We start from the raw sequence: 26,002 nt of genomic DNA on the forward strand, positions 1-26,002 counted from the left end.
TTATTATTATTATTCTAGAGACAGACTTTATGAAATTACAGCTTTTTTTTCTCTTTAAATTTGTGCTTTCTAAGACTAGAGAAGAAATAAGATTATTATTATTATTATTCTAGAGACAGACTTTATGAAATAACAGCTTTGAAAACACCACAAAAACATCAACAGTGTACAGCTGAATTTCTCAGCAGTAACGTAGAAGACTGGAACCAAGCCACAAATCTATTTACAGATCACCTCTTCATGCATAGCAAAGGGCCTCAGCAGCACTCACCCAGACAGTCTATTGGCACTAAAAAGGCAGGTTTGTCCATCTCCACCCTACTTACATGGCACGGTGCGGAGGTAGAGATTGTCTCTTATGATCTGCTGGAGCTCATGGTCCACCGAACCTTTCTGGAACCGTAGATTGAGGTAGTGACGAAGGTCCTTATCAACGATGCCTCCTGTCAGGGAAAAGACAAATGAAAGTACAATTTAAAATTATATTGCTTTGATGGAAGCAATGAATCACTTGTGAAGTCTTTGTGGCTCATTTTTCCTTCATGGTTCTGTCCCGATGGAGGACAAAAAGCACACAGAGCTTCCTGGTTAAAGCATGTGGTTGGTACAGTATTTTTTACTATTGATAATTGTAAAGGTTAAAAAAGTTAATGGCTCAATAACTGGCTCAAATAACTGGCTAAACCTGTACAGTTCAGAAAATAAATATAGGATCATAGAGCTGTCAATTATCTTCCTGCACAAAACTTGAATGCATTATTATCATACAACTACCTATATATGTATCTAAATAATAAAGTATTAGGTATTATATTTCCCATGACTGTGTACCAATTTCCCATTTCTTATTAAAGTAAAAATCTTGGTTCCAAATCTCTCTGCAGTGCTCAGTGGTTTTAGCCCATGTGTAACCAGAATGAAATGTGGCTGTATTTAGTGATCACATAAATGTTATATGTTCTGGTTTATTTATATTGATAGAACTCACAGCTGAGAGACACTATCAAAAACGAGGGTTCATATTTTATTTCCACCACCAAAAATGGTATTATAAAATCCCAGCAAAGCAGTGCACATGGTAGGAAAACTGAGTTAAAAACCTTGTATTTGCCACTTTTACTATAACTTTAGGACAAAACAATTTCAACTACTGACTGGAAGATGTTCCACTATGAAAGGCATATCTATAAATCTATCCAACATGATTAATAAGAATTTCCCAATATAGTTCCTCCCAATTTCTCTTAACCTTGAATAGGGATCAAATATATAATTATGGAGAAATCTATAAATAACTCAATTTCTTCTCTCTCTGAAATTCTGACATAGGAAAAATATAGAAAATCATTACTACATTGAGTTCTGACATATATTCCCAAGATGAAAAATTGAAAATAGATAGATCCCTAACTTGTTGCTTCACACATGCAACCTTAAAACATTTTTTCAAATGTCATTTGCTATTGAACCCTCTGCCTAAAGTCTTATTGACTTAGACTATATAAAGATTTTCCTGTAAATAGGAACACATAGCATCCCTACCAAATTATTTGAAAGTCACTGAAGAGCACAAATGGTTATAAATTAAAATATATTTCTTCTTACAGATATTCCTATTTATCTGCCTACTCTAAGTCCATAATGTTATTATTGCTGCTCTTTGTCAGTAACTTCAGAACTTTTTGTTCCAGGTTTATAAAGAGCTTATAAATAATTTCTCTCTTCTTTAGCTAAAGGCAAAAAACCAGCAAACTTTCATAATCAAAAGAAGGGGGGGAAAAAAGCACCCCAGCTCATAAGACACAAAAATACCTGTATGCCTGGTTCCCTGAGGCTGAGAACTTCCATATGGATCTCTGTTCTTCCAGGATCCTCAAGCTCTAATTAATCTACTACTTTGGACCACTAACCCTGTTTCTTGCAATAGAAAAGTTTTTGCAGATGAGACCATCCTTACTTCTAATTTCTTGTGAGGTTTCTGAGGCCGCTGTAGGGAAACTCTCTGAGTCTGCTCTCCTTCGTGATCGGCTGCAGAGAGCAAAGGTCCTGCAGCTCTTGCTCTTCTCACTCTAATGTACAGAACATGCCCAGTGATGCAGATGCTTTTTGGCAGCCTGAGAAAATGCCAGCTCGGGAACAGCAGCTGTAGCCTGCCCACTGACACAAACCTGAATCATTCAACTTATAACATTAGGAAGTTTAGGAACCTACACAGATTTCTGACCCTCAAAGTGCATTTTTTATTTACAGCCTCTCATTTCAAGCACAGCCATTTAGTTCATTTAGTTCAACACGTGTAATGAATGCCCTAAAACCTCCTAAGCACTTCATAAAAAGAGTCACCTGATATTTTTGGCAAATTCCATATTCCAAACTAGATATAAAAACATGTATTTACAGGAAGAGATGCCTGCAGCCTTGCATTTGTTACATGCAATTCAAAAGCAAATTTCTAAGAGAAATAAACAGAAATAAAATCATGGTGCAGAGGAAATAAAACTTCCAAGCACAATGGAAACAATATAATTTTTTCTTAATATCTGAGTATATAATATAGTTTTGTGCATTTTAAAGAGCAGTCAGATTAACTACAATTAACTACAATGTACAATTACAAATTTTCTTCTTCAAAAGTAATTTTGTTGTCTGAACTAATTCAGGTTTTTCAATACTTTGGGCATAAGCTACCTTTTTTTTTTTTTTTTTTTGAATCTGGTATAACAATGATTTTTTTCTCCTGGAAATTTAAAAAAAATAAAATAGTTCTAGAGCTCAAAAAAAAAAAAAAAAAAAGATGTAATATATTTTTAGTTCATCCTTTCAATTTTTATTCTTTTGCTTTTCTCCCCTAAAAAGTTCTGTAGTTTTACCTGATGCTTTTTAAAGCATATTGACTCCAGAAGTGCTTTTGTGGTATTTAAAGTACCTAAGCTTTGGAGCAGCCTGACCCTTTTGAAGCACAATCAGAACAACAGCTTGTGTGTGCAGTTATGGGTTCCTAAGACTTTTTGCAAGACAACTATAGTGAATTGCAAATATGTAAACCAGCCTTGATTCAGCAGCAGTGAATTACAATTTGTGTTACAGACTATATAAAGCAAGAATAACATGCATAATAGTAATAGGACTGTGTCCTCCAAAAGGCTGAAAATATGACACAGGAAATGTTGTCATTTGGTTTACTTGGGAGGGAAAGAAGAACAGTGACATTGACAGTAAGTTCCTAGAAAAAGAATCAGGGGAAAGCATTTTTACAGTCAGTAACTACTATTTAATGGCCCTATCCAGCACCGTTAGACAAGTGACTGACTTGGTTTCTGTAGAATTCAACTTCCATTTATTTTCTCTTTCTGTAGAACATCGAAAGTTACTGAGATGTTGAAAAATTCCTGACATGAACTCAATCACCTTCTTTTCTCTTATTCCCAGCTGCCCACAGTGGGGGAGCTGGGGATGGTGCTCAGGGACCCCCGGTGCCCATTGCACCATTCCACAAATCCCCAGCACTGCCCAGGGCTCCCAAGCTGGAGCTCAGAGGGAAGGAGCTCCCCCAGGCCACATCCTGCTCACTGCATGTGACAGCAGCAGGGAGCACTGGTGTGTGTCAGAGGTGTTACACAGCTCGAGCTTTAGGAGCCCAAGCCATATAAAGGGTTCTTTGGCCCCACTGACACAGGGGGAGGCTGACAACTGTGTGATGGAGCATCCACTGGCTGGCAGCCATGCGGTGCTTTTATGCTTTACTTTTTGCTGGCTTGAGGCCTGTGCCCTGTTTCATTTCATTTCACTCCAATGAATCCCCTTGCTTTGCTAGCTGAGAAACATAGGTTGTGAATTAAATACTTCCAGTAATGATCTCTTGCATAATGTATGTGTGGTTTAGGTACAGCTACCAATCATGATAGCAAACTCATAACCATGACTGAAGTTGATTCCAGACATTATCGAATAAGAAACACTTGGCTGAACTAAAAACTGCTCTGTTTGCATGTTATAGTTATGAATCTAAGGAGCAAAGTATAACTTTTTTGCAGTGTTCTAAGGCATTTCTCTCATGTTTGCTTGTTTTTATAAAATCTAATAGAAAAGACCAATCAGAAAAGAAATACAATAAAGAACACACAGACAAAAGGGTACTGAATAGTTTCTAGATCATTAGAAGATACAAATCTGAAAATAATTGCCATTTCCAAGAAAATGGCAGGGATAAATGCTTATCATTTTCTCTAATTCTAAATATTATAAGTTTTTTTGCAACTTCCTATGTGGTAATTCACTGATGTTCCAGCTGGAGTCTACAGTTGCATTATATTTTCCACGAAAAACTTGTAAACACAAACATCCCTCTTGTTCCTGCAATGGTAGTTCTAAATAATTTGTTTTGCCCTTAAGACATTCTTACTGGTGTAAATTTTCAACAAACACTTCTGAGTATTCACCCATTAGTATTTGCTCATCTTGTATCATAACCTTTCGTTGAATTGACTTCCCAAAATGTGGTGTGGTAATTTTTTTTTTATTTTTTTAACAGTAAAATCAATTGCATCTCATCTGAGAATAATTTGCCTTAGATAATTTATTTGCCGGGATTAAAATTTAAAAGATTTCATTTTTCCTGGCTTCTATAAGTACTCCTGGTTAGAAATATCTATGTGCAAGCAAGAACTTTAGATCTATATTTGCATCTGTACATGCTCTGCATTGGGAGAAACTAAAGGAAATATCTTAGTATCATTACTCTGTGAAAGCAGATGAGCTTATAAACTTTCAGTATAAACTGCCCCCTCTCTTCTGCTGCCCTACTTCAATCAGATTGGCTCTCCCTTTGTTTTTAAAAAGCTTCCACTTCTGACTTTAAACATAAGCCATATATCTGGCAAAATCAAATGCCCTGAATGGTTTGGCTTTCAGCAGCTTCAGCAGGAGCATTCTACTCAAGAGTCTCATCCAGTTATTTATACAGGTGGTACCTGCAGCTTCATATCCAAACCATGGGGTGGGTCTGTGGCCATCTCAGAGCAGCTCAAGTTTCTTCTGCACCTCTTCAGCAGAATACATGCAATTTGGTGCCTGCTAGATTAATTTATCCTTCACTGTTCACAGATAATCTAATTGACCTTTCTATAAGTAGCCTAAATTATTACCTAAGTTCTTTAAATCAGCTATATCAGGAATATCTGATTTATTATTTTTATTATCAGCTATATCAGATTATTATCTGATTTATTATTGTTCTTTTACCTAGGAAGGTGAGTGCAAGAATATTTTTTTTTTTGTGACTCTCTCTGAGATATATCAAAGAAATCATAGTCATCACAGGTAAAAATCTGTGTGCATGGTCTAAATGCTCATTTCTGAAGGTCTTTTCAAATGGTCTGGTAAGAACCCAGAATACCTGAAATTACTGTAGAGAACCCATCTTAGTCATTCCAATAATTTTAGTGACACCATGACCACTTATCTTTAACCACCTCTATCTTTTTTTCATTCTGTCATATACAACCTATTGTGAGGTGACCTATAATTCCCTCTTCCTGTCCTGCTCTCCATCAGCTCACACACCTCCAGGCTGATGCAAAAAAATCAGAAATGAGCAGCAGTGAGGGATGGGCACCACACAGCTGTGAGAAAGCTCATGTCAGCCACAGCTCCTGAACACTCTCTCTATCTCACGCCCTGAAAGATTTTAAGCATAAACCAAAATTTCCTGCTGTATCCCCTGGTTTTTCCGCAGATGATCCTGTCAGAAGAAGAGCACCACAATTCCTTTTTCCCTCCCACAAGTTCAGTGACATTTTATTGTAATCAACTTAAAAAAATATCCTTAAGAAATATTTCATTAAAGAAAAAAAATCATGATTTCCACTACTCAGATGAATTCATTTTGTTTGCCATACAAATGGTACTGTTTAAACAAATGAAATGTGTCTTATTTTAATAATTGAATAATAAATATCTCAGGCACTTAAAACATACGAGTCAGTATAAGATGATTGACTTTAATAGTTTCTTTAACTACCAACAGTTAACCAGAAAAATCACTTTTAAGAGAGAATATGAAAATTCCAAGTAATATGAAAACTCTTGTTTGGATTTTAGAAGGATTCATTATTAAAATTCAGCCTGTATTTAAGCCTATTATTTGAGGGAAATCATTCTCAACAAACCTTTCTGGTGCTCAGATTAGTGTAAAGATGAGTGTTGGCACTTCCCCAGTCATGGCATAATGGGCATTCTCAACAAGGGATGATCCTTCAAGTCTCCATGCAAAACATGTAAACACCATAACAGTAAAAAAACACTTTAGTAAATAATAAGAAACATTTATTTCACTGGCAGCCATCATCTGAAGATCACACATTTTATTTTAAAGCCTTTCTATCCCTAGATTAAACTGTTCATCATCTTTGCACTTCTTCCTGCCTTTCACCACTACCTTCAGCCAAGTCTGACTTATCTGCAAAGCCTCAAACCTTTGGGGTGAGCTATGAGCTCTGTGGAATGTGTGGGATGGAAAACCAAGATGGAATTATGCAAGAAAATCCTCAAGGAAAAAATTAATTTCTTTCATGTTTTGGGCTACTCCAATAAATTCCATTCCATTATCCTTTAATGGAGATCTAAACAAATTTCAAGGCTTTGGAAAATATTAGATCTTGGTATTCTTCTAAGTGCTATATATAATGAAAAACATTTTAAGGTCTAATTTATTGATGGGAAATGGCCTTCTCTTTCATAGCCTGCTATTTTGTAGTCTTTCTCTTTGACTATGGATTATATTACTAATCTTTTTGCTTATGGATCTTTTACATACACGTGTATCATATTTATAACACTTACACTTGCATCCTTAGCTTTATCCTTTGATTTCTTCCTCCTAGCATTTTAAATTCAGAATTTTAATATACAGGATTGTAGGATTTACAGGTTAAACTGCATGGGGATGACACTACATACAGACTATATTTAAAAATCTGCAATAAATTCTAGCCAATGACTGACTTTCTCCATTATGAGAATTCATATTTGGAAGTATGTCTCTGTATAAATATGCAATTCCCTAATCTCTACAGATGATATATTCCACCTGCTCTCCTCAGACCAAGAATCTGGCTGAGGTTTGCACACTCTTTGATCTTCACAGTGGAGAAAGTTTCCATTTTGTTTCTGGGAACAGAGGAGTCCTCAGTGCCGAAGGACACTCTGGGTTTAATTCACCGCTGTGTTACACCTGCCTTTGTTGTACCTTCTGGGGTAGTCTGAGGACCAGATAAACAGGATACCCTGGAGCAGCCACAAATGAGACCAGCACCACGGGGGAAGGCTGATTCTAGGAGCACTGTAAAAGCATATCATTCCATGGATTTATTTTCTTAGCTTTTGTGGCTAGCCTCAAGCCTCTGTTTGAAATGTGAAGACACAAGTGTGCACTGTGCTGGAAGCAAAAATGTGGTTTGTAATGATACAGAGAGGCTGTGTCAGCAGGAGAATCAACTGAGCCAAACACATCTGCATTTTGTACTTTACCTCAGATTGCTGAACTTGAGCTCTTATTACAATACATACCTCCACTCCTCATGGCTACAGAGAGAGTTTTCCATTGCAAAGCCAGCTGCAACACCTTCCAGAGGCTGCTAGCAGCATGCACCATGGACTTTCTAATCTCAAAGTTACCCCAAGTCAACTTCAAAAAATGCATATTTACCCAGTAAAATAATTTTGTACCTTTGCTGTTTAGAGGTACTTTGTTTTGTTTTCCTAAGTTAATTTACTGCTCAGCACAGTTCTAGATTGAAGTTGCTGGGAAATGCCATGATTGAACTGGCTGGTAAAAAAAGTCCAGCTGTCATTTCTGTAACAGAGAGGACAGTTTGGGGCACTTTGCTTTCAGAATACTCATCTTTTATTTGGTGCTCCAGTTAATAGGTGCATAAATAAAGTGATGTTCAAATAATGCTGCTGTTCTCTACAAAACCTGTTTGGAAATGAACTGCCTTTTACTCCAGTTTTTCAAATTCACTAGAGCTAATTATGAACCAGCTGTTTGTAGATGCCTCCAGTTTATCAATGATTTGATTTTTAACTTACACTCAAACTTTAATGACTGTTACTGAGCTATTTAAAAGACTCATGTTGCTCCTACTAGACTTGCTACAAGGCAAATAATTATCTTTACAGATGTTTTTGACAAACATAAAATTGTGAGAGATCATACATTTACTTACAAAATGAGAATGTCAAAACCCACACTCATCCTGTGCAGTCATATAAAGCCAGTAATATTTTCTCTTGAAATCTGTACATATTTACTGAAGTCTTTACTAGCAGTCAAACACTACCTGGCATTCAGATGCTCCCACTCTGGGAAATCTCCTTCTATTTGGTCAAAGGGTATCACAACATAGTATGAAATTTGCTAGCCCCAATGTTTGTTATGTAACCAAACTCTCACATACATCTCCCAAAGTTCTAGAAACTGACTTCAAGAAGTCAGTTGGAAAAGGGAAATAATAAATTTTATTGGTATTCTTCTAAAGACAAAGCCTCTTCGACAACTGATGGCACATAAACATGAAAACTTACAGAATAGGTTTAACCAGAGATTGACTGTATCATACTAAAAACATTTGAACAGACAAGTAAGGCTGGTTTTAGTTTCAGGAAAACATTTATATTGTTATTTCACTTGGATATGTTTCCAGAAAGATGTTTTGTATTCTGGGAAGATCTATATTAGTCAGAAATGTCCAACAGACAAATTAAATTAATGAGGAAAAAAAGTATCATAAAGATGTAAGAATTTTATTTTTAAGCAAACTGTAGCAAAATATGTTTAATGTGTATACTTGGAGGAAAAAAACCACCCATGTGCTGCTCTTAGAAAAAAAGAGACAAATTGAGTTCTCTGAAAAACGCAGCATTAATCTGCAATACACAGTAATGCTGATAATGGGGGCCTCATTTGTTCTGCCTGGATACAAATTGTGCCTCACTCCATCAGTGCAATTCTCTGTGCTTCAAGGGTGACTCACCCAGCACCAGAACCCTGCAAGCCCTCTTGGGGTCAGCTGGGGCATGCCCAGAACACCTGCAAGAAGGGCTTGCTCAGACAATAATCCTCAATATCCTCACTTGTACCAAAAGCCACCTCTGCTGTCCACACCCAGAGCCTCTGCAGTCCCCTCTGAGCCCCATTCTGGGCCACCTGCCCCTAAAACCCTGTGCTGGGAGCTACATGGATAGACTGCCAGTCTTCATGAAGGTCCTGTCACAAGTTTTATTATTCAAGCAAAAGCAGAACTTATATGTTCAAATTTCTTTTCCAGTGGACAAACATTCTCCTGTCCTTGATTTGCAGTGGGTAGAGCCAGCTCCTCACAAAAGTAGACAGAAATTGATCCCCACCTTTAATGGAAAAGTTACTGTTGTGTTTAATACTCTTTTTCTATTAATACATCAGTACAACTGTTCATCTAGTAGGGACACAAATATTCTCTTTCTCTAATACTCTTCATTTTATCTTTGTGGAAGACAACTGTGATGGAACTTTGAGCTCTGACATGTATTTAAATAAAATATGAAAGACTGAATTGGAATAGTGGCATAATTTTACCAGACTTGAATTATTTGAAAGGTATTTTACTTAAATCATAGCTGCACAATTTTAATTGCTTGAGATAGAGACTTATTTTCCTTACTTCTGGAAATAATATTGCCATATTAATAGGCTGTGAATTGCTGACACTTTGTAAAAAGAAAAATTCATCTGGGTAAAAGAATCCCAGTAATACACAATTTATGAGGGAAGTAAGCTCACAGAGGTTACCATTGTATGAGTTCTAATAATAGTTTAAAAATATGATTTAGGTTGGTATCTGAATAATGGCAGCCCAGTTTTTTAAAGTCTTTGTAGCATCTCAGTCTGAACTCATAATGGACCATGAAAAACCACTACCATAATACATTATTTTCTTGCTTTCTGATAGCACAACAGCATTTTGCAGACTTTGTACTCAAGAAACTTGTCAATGGCAAACTCTATTTTGCAATAGATAATCTAAATTTTTCAGGGTTCACAAAATTATTGATAATCTCTGAGACTGAATTGCATATATTTTATCAAATGTGTTTCCTTCCCTGAAAATGCTGTATTCCAGAATCAAGCTTCATTCATATGTCATTCATATCAAGTGAAAACAAGAGTAAAACACTGAGAAAATAAAAGGGGAAAAGCTTTCCAGCTATTTTTCAGCAATGGGAAATTAAGCTGCAAATAAGCCTGAGGCTGAGAAGGTATCCTCCAGTTTTACAAAGAACACAATACTGAGCACCAGACAAGTGCCACAGCCCTCTGCATCTCACCTGTGTGGGATGTTTCTCTCAGCTTACAGCCCACAGTGGCACCACCTCACAGTTATCACACAAATTAGCCAGGACAGCCAGAAAATGTCTCAGCACACAATACTAAACAAGTCATGCTGGAAATTGAGCAAGGGGCACTTCTGTCCCCAAGCCAAGGGCAGGTGAGTGCCTGGGCATGTTGAGAGGCCACTGGAGCAGTGGATGCACTGTGTAGCCCTTGTGGGATAACACTGGAGTGGTGATATGCCCTGCACACTAAGAAACCTGCATTTCAGTCAAGGCAGAAGAGACTGAAGACACTGGAGTGCTTGAGGTCACTTGGAACAAATTCTGCTCTACTAGTGGAACAGGTCATGTTTAGGCTAAAAAACAAATCAGACACGTATAACTAGACTAGCACTCGATGTAATATTTAGAAATTTACAAGCAGACCATACTGTTAATTCCACTGAAAGGTAATTAACACCCTACTTAGTTGTTAATTAAATATAAAAATACTTGTCATAAAAACACTCAGCTCCAGGTACCAGAACATTCCACACCAGAGAACTATTGCTCTGGATCACAGTCTGGGTTGTTATGTTTGGTGGTCTGTCTCTGACAAACATTTTGTCAAGGCAAAAAAAAGAAACATCAGAGTCAGGGTGTTCTGGCTCTGCAATGTGGCAGGGCAGACATTCTCTCTAATTCTGCCTCTGAATCATTCCCACTGAGGATACAATTCCTACAGTCACTCTTTTTTACACATATAGAAAGGAAAATCTTCCTACTTGTGTCAGAGATAAGCTGGCAGGATGAAATGAAAGCAAATAAATAACCACAAAATACAACACAGAGATTTGTAGATGACAAAGCAAACGATTGCCATGTACTTACTGCTGACAGAGCTTTCTAAGCAGTGCAACACTGTTCTTCACTTCTAGGCACAGCCAGACTGCATGAGCCCATGTCTCTGGGTCAGACAAAAATAGTAGATCCCCAGCACGCAAACAAAATGCAGCTTCAAATTAGCCTGGTCTCAAAAACCTACAAAAATGGGACTGATTTTTAAAACAAAAAAAATGGAAGTCTTTTTAACGCTACTCAATAAACACTTCAAAATCGCTGTATGTGTAGCCAATAGTGCAGAGTCTTTATGCCATCAAAGGTACCTTTTGTGTAGAATGGCACTTAAGCATGAAAGACAGCACTTGGTCTTGGAGCACTGAACCAGCTGCTCAGTGCATGAAGAGGCTGTTATGTTCTGGGATGGTCTCAGTTGGTTAGCTGAGTCCCCTCGTGCTGATTTAATTAGCACTGCTGGAAAATGCAAATGACCAAAAGAGGCACTGTGCATTGTGCAAAATTAGATTGTGAAAAATATGTGTGCTTACATAATATGTTTCAACAGAGAAATAAAATGCTCCTGCTCCCAGGAGCTGTAGGCAGGCAGATGGTGGGTACTCCAGCAAGATCATGCACTCTGCCTGCAGAGACAGGATGCCCTCAACCTCTGGGGAAGAGACTGCTGCTGCATTTCTCTAATACCCCAGCTTCCTGAGCCACAGAACAAAACACACAATTACAGCTGGACTTAAATTGCTCACTCTGCATCCCCAGAAGCAGAAAGGTGTCACATCAGGGGACAAAAATGAGATGACAGAGCTGTAGGTTCACTTTGTTACCCTTCAGGCACATTGTCCCTTTGGCTATGATCTACTGGACAAAAATCAATATAGTCTGTAGTTCAGGAGTATGCCTAGTTGTTTTGCACAGAATTTATTACATTTTCACAGTTGTTACTTAATTAAAAGAGAAAACTAGAGGGCTAAAATCATAGGACAATAAAGAATTTGGCAAGCCACTGAGGTGTGGATTAATAGTTACACATTTCCAGTTTTATCTGTGTATGTTAAGGTCAATATCAATCTGCATATGGTACAAAGCCATTAAAAGAGCCTCAAACACGAACATTAGCAAGAACGATGTGCCTGTAATTTCACCTGCCTTTCTCTGTAAAGATTTTGATGCATATCCCATAAAATATTAGATCTGTACTTTCCCAATGCCCATTTCCTTCATTTAATGCTACAGGCCCAATATACTGTAAGTAAATTTTACACCATATAAGAAATGCCAGCAGTCAATTTACCTTTTCCTATTTTTAACATGCTTGACAGTATTAAACTAGCATGCAGATATAATGGAGAGATTTATGGTTTTAAATCAGGAAGCTAATAAAAATTTTCTGTTTCTCTAAGACTGCAATAAAACAGGAAATTAAAACAATAAAAGGCTGGCTTCTTGGACACTTGTACAGCAATAGAAAAGAAAATTTCTGTTCATCTCATGTATTCTCTTCTACACACTTGAAGACTAAAAGGAAACAGAATAATTTCAGTACTAGGCTTGAAGAATTTTAACTTTACCCATTTTGAACACATTTACTACTGTGAGGTCTCTTGGACAAACACTGGTGAACTTGGGCCTCATATGCAGAACAATGCTAGTGTGCAAGTCAGATTGTTTACTTACCCTATACTAACAAGCTCAAATAATGCTAATGCCAGAGCAGGTGTTCATTCAGATTTTGGGGTATAAGGTGTCAGCGCAGAAAGACACAGATGGTTACATTTAGGGACTCTGCAAGTGTCTCTTTTGCTTTAGAAAAACAGGCAAAAGCTGATGGCACAGGATGAAACAATGACTTTAAAATGCATATTTCATGCAATGAATAAACCATATCATCTGCTGCACATTAGGAAGGATGCTGTTTGTTTCAGGTGTCCCTTCAGACTAAAATGTGCTAAGGGTTCAATTTGAACATTGAGGTTGCTTCTGAAGGCTCCTTGAGCTGCCAAGAGATGCTCCAAAACTGCAAGTTAGTTTACATGACAGAAAAACTTAAAGATTGCAGTGGACTTGCTCAATGTGAAGTTCCCAGAAACTTTATGGATAACTGAAAAAATTATGCAGCTTGGGGATCAGTATTAATAGAGAGCAGGTCCTACTGGCCCCCTACTCAGAGCCACACTGAGTCCTCAGAGGAAGTGAACCCACAGGACCATGGCTCTTGATGTCCCAACCAAGTAAGTATTGGGTTTGTATAAATCTGCATGAACCTAACACATCTGTATCTTTGTACCTCCTTCTTGCAATAGATGTCAGATCTAAAAAAATGCCTCATAAAAATGGAAATATCTCTATGTTTCTATATCAGTATAGCACAAGCCAACCACCCTAAGGATCTTCAGACTCTATAATACTGAGGGGAAGAAATATTTTTCCTTGCAGTCAAAGAACATTATAAACAAAAAATAATTTAGCCCCCCCCCCAATCAGATTTCTTTTGCACAAATAACAAGTTGCAATGGTGTCAGAATGTCAGTTTAACTCAGATTCAGAACTTGTTTCTACATCAAAATAGTGAACTCCTGAGGAGGAACATCTAGAGCAGGGTAGCTCTCTTGTGTTAACCGAGACAGTGGGGGAAGTGAAAATCCCGTTCATCCCAGCAAAAAGAAAGAAACCAAAACATTTCAAAAAGTTATGAATGTGTGATGTTGGTTGAAGCTTGGAGCAGAGCATCCCTGGCTTGCTGTTTAGAGACTGACTTCAGTTGAAGCTATGATCTTATTCCTGAGGTGAATTCAGAGGTATTCCATAAAGGCATCTGATTTTTGGTGCTTTAATTAAACAAATGGAGGAGAGACAGTTCAAAGAAAATTGAGTAGAGCACTCTGTCCTGTACTGCAGTCTGGAGGCATCTTTGAATGTGCAACAGACTAAAGACACCATGAAAAGGGGATCTGGGTTTTGTTCTTAAGGAACATATAAAAGATGTAGTAACTCCCCAGTTGTCAAAGAAGAGCTGGCAGATGCCCTTATTCAGAAAGGGAATAGTCAGTGTAGGAAAATATCAACTTTTTTTGGTTGGAGATATTTCAACAACAAAGGAATGCCATACATCAAGGAAAACCAAGAGGAAAGCTAACTTCTGAGGATGCTGCCAGCACTATAGCACCTCCTAAAAAGTGTCAACTAGTTTAAGCCTGGTGGACTCACAGTGGGCCTCTCACAGCTGGCCCTTTATGGTTTATCTTCAATCAAAATGAATCCAGCCTGTATCTTGTGATACTGATCTGAAGGAAGAACTCAAGTATAAAATTAATTTCTCACTGCAAATATGTTTCTCATGCTAGAAATTCTTTCTTTTCATTCTATACTATTGCTATGTGTCTTGTTTTTGCTTGTTCTGCAAGCATAATGGTTATCTGATGCCCTAACAAATACCCAAAAAGACACTCATTACTATTGCTACTTTCAGTACTCAATACTATTGCTGCTTTCATCATCATTATCATCATTATTATTAATATTAATGCCTGTATTAATCTGTGTCAAAAATAGAACACCACAAAGGGAAAAAAGATGCATTTTGGTATAGCAGCAACTACTACACCACAAACAAGAAAAAAATGTTACTGAAAAATGCTGGATATTAGAAATAATTTATGCAGAGTTTCAGATTCAAACAAGCCAGGCTGCCAAAGGCTACTGAAGGAATGATTGGGTTAGAAAAATGTCACTGAGCAATATTTATGTCTCTAAACTTGGAACCCAGTCATGAGACACTCTTAAAATTACTTCTTTTTTGTTTTAAGGAAAATTACATTTTCTGAATTTCTACATCAAAAATGTGGGGAATTTAAAAGCATAACACAGAGAGAAGGCATATCTATCATTTGGTGGCTGCTGATTTGGAAAGATCAAAAACCACCCCAAACATGAGCAAAGGTATGCAGTTATATTTTAAGATTACAGATACTAATACTTGATGTTCAAGGTCAGAAAAAACCCTTTAGATCCTTTAGTCTGACCTCCCACATGTTGCAGAATATGCTACTTCAACCAGAACAGTGACCCTTGTACTAAGACTATTAATTCATGTTGCTACAGCCATTTCCAGAAACACCTACAGGCTTGAAGATGAGAACAGCTGGAGACCCTTCCCTCTTTCTGTGGTGATTTCATTGGCCTTTCTCTTGAAAATGTATGCCTTAATTTTAATTTGAATGTGTCTGACTTCTGTTTCCAGTCCTTGGTCTACAGTACCCCTCTCTCCCTTTGATGAAATACCCGTAACTGCTCCATGAAAAAAATTTCACATTGCAAATTAAACCTATTCCTTTCTCCTTCATCCTCTTCCATTTCCTGTTCTTTTTCTTCCTTTTTTTTTTTTTGCTTTTTTTCCTGTTAATATTGAGATGAACAAATGGAGGGAACAAATTTCTCTGTTTTTATATCTCTTGGATGTTTTCCCGTGCAGCTGATTTCTAATTTGTCTACATCACATATAAAGATAAGACCAGAGCTAGACACAGACCCCTCACTGCCACTCACCCCAAGAGCCACAGAGGACCCATGACTCTACCACCACTGGAACTGAAGGCAATTTGATGTTTCTTTAGAGGAACCAAGTGAAATGAGCTCATGATTCTTCTGAAAAGTCTCTAATTTCTTCACAGGGGTGATAGAACTCTGTGTATTATGGAGTATTTCAGTACCAGAACAAGAAAGCTTTTAATAGTAATGAAATAAGCTGTCACAGGACACAGAAAAAAAGAGGATTCAACACAACTAGGAGAAATAGGAAAATTACAATACAAGAATAGGATCTATTTTATTAAAAACATCAATCATGACATTCAATGGCACAGGTGACCAGTAAGAAATATACTCTAAGGGCCATTTGAAAAGACAGAGGTATTTACTATGATTTCAAAGTCAGCCACTAATACAGGAGGTGGATATCTATATATATATTTTTGTGATTTGGGCCTAGATAACTTTGGCATTGCAAGATGAAACTGCAGGAGAAAAGCTGGAATACTTTAAAACAAACAGAAAAATGCTTGCAAGAAATAACGATAAAGTCTTAAACATTATTTCCTATATGAAAACTGAACTTGCACTTTTCTGCAAAAATATCTCTAAAAATTCTAATTTGCATTTACTCATATAGTTTCATAATTTTCATCTACTTGCCTAAAGTTTATAGGTACTGATATCCCTAAATGGTGAAGTGGCTTATGACATAAAAGAAACTCTGAATTTTACAGCACAAAGATGCTATGGTAGATTCAGATTTATTGTTATTACTGAAAAAACATTTTCTTAACTCTTTGAAATTTAGAAAAATTGGAAATTGCAATTTGATAAGAAAAAAAATTTTTAGATGTGCTGGTCACTGAGATTCCCATCCCTAATTTGTTTGTTGGGTTTTTTTTCCCTCTAGTAGATATTTGAAAAAATTTAAAATGAGAATAAAAATATTTTAAATCTTGCTTTCAGTTCTACATATATGGGAGGGCCAACAGAAAATTATTTCCTTTTTATTATTAACAATTCTTCTCTTATTTCCCACGTTGAAAAACAGGGACAGGTCTGATGCCACAGATGAAAAATATGTGATGTTATAGAATATTGAGTGATAAACTGTAAGCAATTATACCATTAACCAATAGCAGGAGATACCTGTGCACAAGGGACAGTTAAAACTATTCAATAGTTAATAATGCCATATTAACTGGCATTTCACTGCTTCTGAAGGCTTAATTGTCTGACATTAACATTCTTCCTGCACTCAAGGGATGTTCTTTACACCACTCCTTTAACTAAGGCAAGTGTTATTGCAGCTAGGTTTCCTGCCCCTCCCTCTCCCCAAGCACTCTGTTGGTGGTTAAATAGCTGCTCCACGGACAGAGGAAAATATGTATTGCTGATGAGCAGGACAAAATAATGAGAAAATTATTCTGATGAACACTAGATGTATGTTGAAATTTCTAAACCCCTTTTGGCACACCACAGAGGACAGGACACCATTTGGCTGGACAGGTTATATTAGTCCTTCAACTTAACATGATTTTTCAAATGAAGTATTATTTCATTTTCACATTTATTTTCCTGTAGATAGAAGTCCCTAGAAAATGGAAGATATAGAAGTCAGTGTCCACAGAGCAGATCACTGATTAGCCAGCATGATAATTCTTAGTTTTCTCTCAAAGTCTCTCAGTTTACTGCAACAATAACCTCTCTCTGTTTTTCCTAGATCATGCCCTAAGCTACAGCACATTTCTATAATGATGGGTATGGTACATCACTCACACCTTTTCTGTAACTAAGATCTTTTTAATAACCAAGCTCTTCTAGGATAAACAGGTGTTCTGATGTCTTCCTGCCTCTGAAAGCCTGCTGACCTGCCCAACTGAAATGCCACTTCTCTGACTTGATTCCTATGGCAAAACGACATGTAAAATTCATGATACTCTAGCCTTTTTTGTATAGCTGTGTAAGCTTGTCTTGCTTGTAAGCACTGTGGTTAAAATTGTTCATCACTCGAGGCCTCAGGATTCCTTCCTCCATCCTCCTGAAGTTTCAGTGCAAAATGAATCAATTTTTGCCCTGACCTCCATAATCCAGGTTCAATCCTTTGCAATTGGTATATTAATATTTACATCCCAAACTAGATACAACACAGAATACTCTTAGATGAAAATAATTGCCTGCATTTAAAAGGCAATCCTTTTGACAGGTCCTTTCTCCAAGAAATATGAACTGTCATTCCCTTATGCTTGTAAGAGAGACAGATGTTTTAGGACTTTTTGAGCCTGTTTCTCAACAAAGGATTTTTGTTTGTTTGTTTCCAGTGCTGGCATGCCTAAGAGAGAAAGAACCAAAGTTCATTTCCAGCTGTTGCATTTAAAAGTCTCAAGAAGGAAAGAGTAAATATGGCTTCCTTGCTTTAATTAATTTAAAATGTCACAAGCTTTATTTTAAAATAAATTTAAATTTGTGTATAAAGAGTGTTTTTATTTGGTAATAATTGTTGATTCATTCCAAGGTCATATATTCCCTCAAAAGCTATTTTGGAAGATGCTTTTCTTGGAATAAAACATTCCTTTACAGGATATTTCATTAAAATATACAGAGTATCAGTGAAAATGTGTACCAGGCATCTTCTGAAAAGTAGGATTTCACATATTGTGGTGCTGCAGCTGGCACCAGACTTGGAAAACAATTGTTTATCCAGGGCTTCCTGGAACAGATTCCTTACAGACACCAGATCAGCTGCTCTCAAGTGCATTACAGGTGGAAGAGAGGACCTGAGAAGTGTGGAACTTCTCCTACCTCACAGTAATATGATTGACTTTTTCCTTGGAAAATGAACATCTAAGAGGTGATAAAAGTCTATAAACGGCCCAGGAGACCTCTTTATTCTATTTTTAGGCTATCTTAAAAATGTTAGATGCTCCAGAAAGATGAAGTATCTGGTAAAGTATATACACATTTAAAATAAAGCCTTATTTTCTTTCCATTGCTAATCAGGTGGTCAAAAAACCTTCTTGGATTTTATGTGCCAAAGGCCAGTCAGAATAATGCTGTCCTCCTGTTCACAGACTGCAATCAGTTGAAGTACTTATCTCCCAGGCTGGATAATAAATGCCTGCTGAGGTGGTGTCTCAGAAGATCATTCAGCAGCCTGTGCCTTTGAAACCACCATTTGAAATCCATTTGTAAAACCAGCATATTTATGAAGTTGCATTCTGGATCAGGCAACTGCTAAATTTACTGTGTTTGGAAATTCTAATTCTACATACCTAAAGAAAATGAGTAAGATCAAATTTCACAGCTAATCTGCTGCTGTGCTTCACCACTTGCCATTTGCACATAAACATCTTTGCAGAAAAATACCTCAGTGGTGTTTCCATGTCAGTAGGTTTTAGCCACAGCATGCTACACTTTTACAAAAATCAAATTACTCCACTGTTAGAGAAGGACTTTTAAAAATGTATTGATGAGTCTTGCAAAATGCTTGGGATTTCTTCCAATAGGATTTTTATCATAATCACAGAAATATGCTCCTTGGTTTTCAAGGAAAAAAATACTTAACAAACTCATAGATTCAACTGCATGAAAGTAGAGGTATTATGCTGTTAGCACTTATTCTCATCAATTGATTTCCTTCTTCCTGTACTCTTTTCTCCTAACATAAGGGTGCACTGTAGCTTTTACACTGCATAATCCTGTACTTATAAAACAAGGGAGTTACAGAGAAAGAGGAAAGGAATGCTACTAAGTCAAATTCTTTATATTTCATTTCTTAGCCATTTGCTTTTGTGCCCACTTTCTATACTTCTTCCTATACTTGTCCCCAGTTTCACTTCTCTATTAATACTATGAAGCAGACATACATGTCTAGTATCTGCAAGGGTATAAATTTCAGACTCCCTTCAAAATCCCTTTAGGTTGGTTTCAAAACTGACGGCAAATTTTTTTCACACAAAAGAAAATACCTGTGTCTGATCTTCTGAACTTGCAAACTCCAAGCAGGCCACAGAGGGAGAGGACTGGCCATGCCTGGCTGCCCTCAGGTACCCTGGGGCACCACTTGGGCTATTCACAATTCTTACAGAGGTCCTTACTCCTCATCCATTTTCACCACCATGCACCGCTTGCTTTCATTTGCTTTCAGATTTTAATTTCTTAAAGGCCTCCCTGATGCTGTTTTGAATTGTCAGGGAATTAATTCTACAGATACTGGAACATGAAAATTAAAGTTGAAAGCACCCAAACCACTGAAGCTGAAAGATTCATGACTCTCACAGCTCCACTCATTTTCCATTCCTCACTTACCGGGGATAAATTAAATAATACCATTAAACAAATATGATTCATCTTCAGCTGTCTAAGAATCAGATATCTAGTCTGAAATAGTCATTTGGTCTCCCTTGGCAGTTAATACAGTGACTAACAATGTAGACATGACTTTAGAAAGGGTAAAAGAGAAGTAGAATCATAAAGGAGAAAGAGGGAAAAAATTATCCTAGACTGATGCAGGAAAACAGGACACTAGAATTTAGAACACAGTGTCTCATAAGACTGCCTGCAGTCCACTTGCAAACTTTCCACCAACAGCCTTGTCACTCCTTCCCATGCATTTCCCCCTACCTCAACCATTTTGGCATAATTCATAATTAGATTTCCTGCAGGGACAGTTAACTTCCTAGCCAACCTATCAACTAAAATTTGCTCAAGTATCCATCAAGCTTTGTTTTACAATACCATATGGGAAGTGAATAAGCTTATAAAGTTTTTCTTGTATTGTACTAAGAATATCACTTTGATTCCTTATCTGACTAAAGACACAACATTGATTAAGTGACATAGAAACTAGGATCTTTTCTTTCATTCTTTTCAGGCATTTATTGAAATGTCAAATCTGCATACTGTATAGCAGTGCAACCAGAATCAGAATTTAAGGCTAAATCTGTATGGACTGTCTTCCAAAAGGTTTAACTGAAAAAAAAAACCAAAAAAAAAAACCCAAAAACCCATAAGGCAAAAAAGTATTGCTGTCAATAGAAGTGCTATTTTCCAGAGAGCACTAGGAACATTCAATAAAGCAGACATATGGATGCACTTTATTCTATCAAAAAATAATGTTAAAAATTGTCTCTAGAGACTTGAGAATCCATTAGAAGCTGTTTTGGTGGGGTGAAAAGTGAGGTATTAAACCAAATAAAATATGTATGAGTTCTAGTAAGTAATTTCTCCAGTTCCTTAACTTCTAACCTCTTCAAATCTTAAACCCTGATTTTTTTTCTACAGAAGTTTCTGGCAGAAAGAATTACTTTCAAATCAAGGTGTTCTGCACTGCTACCATTAGCTGGTAACATTTTCTAAAAGTGTTTCTGTAGTGACCCATGTATGACTCAAACACAGTTCCTTTATTACAAAACTATTTTCAGAGCTGCCTGTGGCTCAGGGGCCTCCAGCATAAGGAGAACATGGACCTGCTGAAACGAGCCCAGGGAGGGTCATGAGGGTGATCCAAGGGCTGGGCTTTCAAAACAGGTTCAGAGAGTTGGGGCTGCTCAGCCCAGAGGAGAGAAGGCTCAGGGAAGAGGGTGGATGGAGATTAGAGATAAGGAAGAAATTCTTTCCTGTGAGGGTGGTGAGGCACTGGGAACAGGCTGCCCAGAGAAGTTGTGAACTCTCCATCCCTGGGGAGTGGTCAAGGCCAGGTTGGATGGGGCTTTGAGCAAACTGGTCTGGTGAAATGTGTCCCTACCCATGGCAGGGGGACTGGAATGAGATGATCTTTAATTTCCCTTCCAACCCAAACCATTCTATGGTTCTGTGATTATTGCAGTGCTTCTGGCAGGAGTGTGGTGAGTTAGATGACCCAGTTTAAATTAAAAAGAACAACCTCAGTTCATGGTCTGCTGCAATAGGAAGACTTATTCGGATTACTGTACATATCAGCACACAGAAAACCTGTTGAAGATTTACTAAATTCTTTGCCTGATCTGTTGCTTTCTACTTTCTAAACAGTCAAACACCCACAATAGCTATATCCTTTTATTAGCTTTTTTGTTTATATCCTTTATATTTTATGAGTGCACAGCATGATCTGTCCAATGCTTAACTACATTCTAATCCTTTCTTTCAGCAAGTACTTAACACAGGAAGCATTTTCAGCTGAATGCCTTACAAAAAAATCTTAATTTTTAGGCACAAGCACAAAACACTGGTAACTTCCTTAAACTGTCAAAAAATGAGTGACTACCTGGAAAGAATTTCCAAAGCCAGACAGAAACATGTGAGACTATGCATTAATGCATAAAACAGAGAGTCCTGTGAATGGAGATGGAACATATCAATTCCACTTCTGACTGACTCATGAAAACATCACCTGACCCTTCTCCTGGTGTCCTTTTCTCTAGCTGCTGCTACCAGGAGAACACACCACCACCTCACACTACAAAGGACTACACTGAACCATGGACAGGTCCTTGTTCTCTTAGTAACTGCATCTGATGTGCTTTGAGCCCAATGCAAGAAAAAGATGTAACATACCTGAGTCTGTTGTACTTTAGGTGCAAAAAACCAAATGAGATTCCTGGCTTCATTGTTTGAAAATTCCTCAGGCATGTACATTTGTTTAATGATATGTGTGGCTGTCACTGAGCAAAGGACCACAAGATTCTGACCAAACTACATCTAAATAAAGAAATTAGAGGAGAATAAGAACCCCCTACTCAGGTGTGCTTAATCCACGCCTTCATCTTTCACCTTTAGAGATTAAAATTATGATCACTTGAAGTTGCTCTTCCTTCTCACACCTCCTTCTTACACATCCTTCTTACACAATTTGGTTTCATTACATTCTTGGGATCAGGGGCCTAAAATATGAACATTATTGTTCTCAACCTGCAACTACTAAAAGCCTTTAATGAATACAAAAATAAAGAAATCTAATGAAGCTTGATCTTGCAAAAGGAAGACAGACCTACTGAGATTTTTCAGTAACTTCTTACATGGTATCTGTAAGACCTACTTCAATCATTTGTATATGAGTGACTTTCCCTTCTTGCTTTGTCCCCAACACATTACCAACAGGCTAATTTTATTACAGGGTTGCATTTACACAATTAATTGCCTCCCAATGCAAAGCAACAGACATTCCTCACTGTCACAGACATCTTTTCACTAAAAATCTTTTCTTTAGGATTTTTCCTTCTGAGAAGCTAAGAGGCTTCAGAAACAGAATGTAAACAATAGTTATCTGCTGCTGTGGAATGCAACAAGTCCACCTGTGATTGGCCCACCTTAGGTGTTTATAATTAATGGCCAATCAAGGACCAAGATATGTCAGACAGAGTCCAAGAGAGCTGCCTTTGTTATCATTCTTTTCTTTTCTATTCTTAGCTTAGTTAGCATCTAAGAAAACCTGTTCTTCTTTTTCTTTTTAGTATAGTTATAATGTAATATATATATATATCATAAAATAATAAATCAAGCCTTTTGAACATAGAGTCAACATTCTTGTCTCTTCCCTCATCCAAGAACCCCTGTGAACACGGTCACACCTCACCATCATCCTGCCATTAAGAAGCAGCAGCAAGCTTTCTTCTTGCCCAGATTTCTATCAGTGACTTTTTTCCTGGAAGGAAGATCCTCTTAAAAGGATTCCTCACTCCTTCCAGAAGATATTCTGCTGATAGTATTATATTTTCTAAGGTCTGTGCAGAGCTGGAAAAGTGTCATTTGAATTCTAGCATAGAGACATGTGTTCACTCAGTTTGCACCCAGGACAGTCCACCTTTATCAAAAATAATTCCACTAAAGTCAACTAAACTGCACAGATGCTGCATAGGTAGGTAATAGGAATTGGAAAATATGGGTAATGCACATTTCAAAAATAAAAACTCAGTATAGGTACTGTAGGCTATTCTCAAATTGGTAACATAACTGGGCAGTACCCATGATGCCTGCAAGAAGAGGCCTTTTCCAGACATTTTCACAAGAAATCAAGTGAGGATTGGCTCTTACAATTTTTTTTCAAATTTAAGAAACTTTCTGTAAATTTTTTTGGTAGCATTGTGCAGAAGCAGATAACTTTCAAAATGAGACTTTTAATCTTGGTTTTTATCACTCAATTACCTGCCATGTAGTCGTTAAGACTTTATAGTTTTTTCTTCTGAATTAGAGAGTTTTAATTACAATGCTGAAACATATAAGAAAAAATTATCTAGGCATTTTAAAATAATTTAAAATACATTTTGTAACTAAAAAGCAAACAAAATTACCTATTTGCAAAAATGTTAAAATAAAAAAAATACATTAGTCTTGCGCATGAATTAAAGTGTACCTAGAGGGTGCATGTAGAATTAAAAATCAGATGGTATTAAAATGCAATTAAGAAACCATAATTATATGTTAAACAGGGACAAAAAGACAAGGGATAACTTCCTATCTCAGCTGTGGAATAGCTGTTAGGGTAAATGAACTGAATACAGACTCCCCCACATAACACATGGAAACTGCAGTCTTTTGTAGAGCTGTGTAATTACTGAGGATCTCAGCAGCTGCTCAGAGAAGCTAAAAGCTGGTGTTGGCTAAGCAGCTCGTTCATGGTTCTGGATGGCAGTACTTTAGCTCTCCTAAGGAAATGGTTTCAGTTTTATCTCTATCTGACTCAAAAGGCTTCCAAGGGGGCTCTAAGAGTGGATGCTAAAGACTCTTTATTAGGGCTAATAAACTGGAATCTGTTTGGATGCTGCAAAGACAAACTCATTGCTGCCCTTCTTCCAGCCACCGCCACGTGCACAGGTCTGGCTGCAGGGCCTTGGCTTCCCCAGGTGCCCTTTGTGGGCACAAAGTCAATGAGAAAAGGAAAATTTGGGCAAGAAAAGGTCTGACCCAGAGGAATAGGTCTTTGCTGCCCTCCTAGAAACACTGCTGGAATCTACACTGAGAACAACTACATGCAAATGGTGAACAAACAGTTATTCCACACAGCAGTTTTAGTTGTTCCATTGCAAAATGGTGTCTTTAGTCTATTTTACTGTTTTTCTGTTTGCTGTTGGGTTTTGGGTTTACCTTTTTGTTTTTGTGGGCTGTTGTCTTTGTGGTTTGGTTTTTTTCATTTTTGCTTACAACCTTGGTTTCAGGAATCATAAGAACAGCAACATTTAGAAGCTATTTTAACTAAGCTACTTAGAAATTGCAAGAAACAGTTTGGAGAGGTATTCTTTCCCTGGAAAAAAGAATATCCTCACTTAGAAATGTTCAAACCCTAGTAGAGTTAAAATTCTGCTTTAAAACTCTGCTTGGTTTCACTCAAACTGAGATGTCTGTGCATTTATGTAAGTGAATAAACTCTAATGATTAATTATATGAATATTTATATTTTGCATGTTACGCATACTTGTTTGCCTACAAATCTGGTAATATCTTCTTTACTCATAATTTTTTTTAGAAAACAGTGATTTCTCTCACCAAGACAGAAGTTTGAGGTAAGATCTGGAGTAATGTGGGCATTTCTTTATATATATATGTGTATAATGGCAATTTCTTTTCTCTCCATTTTTAAATGAAGTTTTGACCTAATTGTCCAAAGTCCAATGTGAAATAATTATTTCTACTTAAACAAGTCTGCTAACACAAATGATAAATTTGATTTGACAACTGGATATTCTCATGGCATGTTGATGACTCATGTGTCCTCTAACCCAAGTCGCAGGCCAACATTTTCCCATTGTTCTATAGAGAGGAAAAAAAAATGCACACAGCAAATGTTCAGGTCTTAACTATACACACATTATCTAGAGATAAGTTTTATCAACTTCTCATGTTCTAAATTTCCATTTGAATTAAGTACGTTTAGTGTAAAAGCCAGTCACTTTTGTTCAGTGCAGAAGAATGAGTCTTTGCAAAGCCCTTTTTCAAAAGGTAATAAAAATTAATATAATTTTAACCCACTGGACAGCCAATCATGTCTTTCAGTGTGGCTCAGGAAGTTACATGGTCTGTGCTACAAATACCAAAATGTTTACCCTGACAGGTCCCAAAACACCTGAGAAAGATTGTTTGGGGTTTTTTTTCTGTACAGCCTCATAACACTTGCTAGCAAAATATGAGGCTTCATGGGTGGTTCATTGTAAACTACATTTACAAGGGTCTGTGCAGCCTGAAATAAGTGCCAGCTAATGAAGAGTTATTTTCCCATGTTTTGTTACAAATGACACCATAATTACAATGATTTCTGAGAAAACCAGTAAATTATCACAAACCACAAATGCTTCTAGACAGA

At 37.1% G+C, this 26,002-nt stretch overlaps 1 protein-coding gene across 14 annotated transcripts in view; it reads right to left on the bottom strand.

Annotated features, from left to right (window-relative positions):
• The window catches only part of MAGI2 (membrane associated guanylate kinase, WW and PDZ domain containing 2), a 702,131-nt gene that overhangs the window by 488,582 nt on the left and 187,547 nt on the right, over window positions 1-26,002 (bottom strand). For 13 of the 14 annotated variants that reach the window (XM_071424001.1, XM_071424000.1, XM_071423998.1 and 10 more), the window contains exon 2: window positions 327-443. In XM_071424001.1, the coding sequence (XP_071280102.1) occupies window positions 327-443 (117 nt within the window). Of the gene's footprint in view, window positions 1-326; window positions 444-11,238; window positions 11,260-26,002 lie in introns of those variants that run through there. The other variant, XM_071424011.1, reaches the window with a different exon arrangement.

The sequence above is a fragment of the Agelaius tricolor genome, unplaced genomic scaffold (genome assembly GCF_023055355.1).
Source record: "Agelaius tricolor isolate 1412-34295 unplaced genomic scaffold, bAgeTri1.0.p SCAF_3, whole genome shotgun sequence".
NCBI lineage: Eukaryota > Metazoa > Chordata > Aves > Passeriformes > Icteridae > Agelaius > Agelaius tricolor.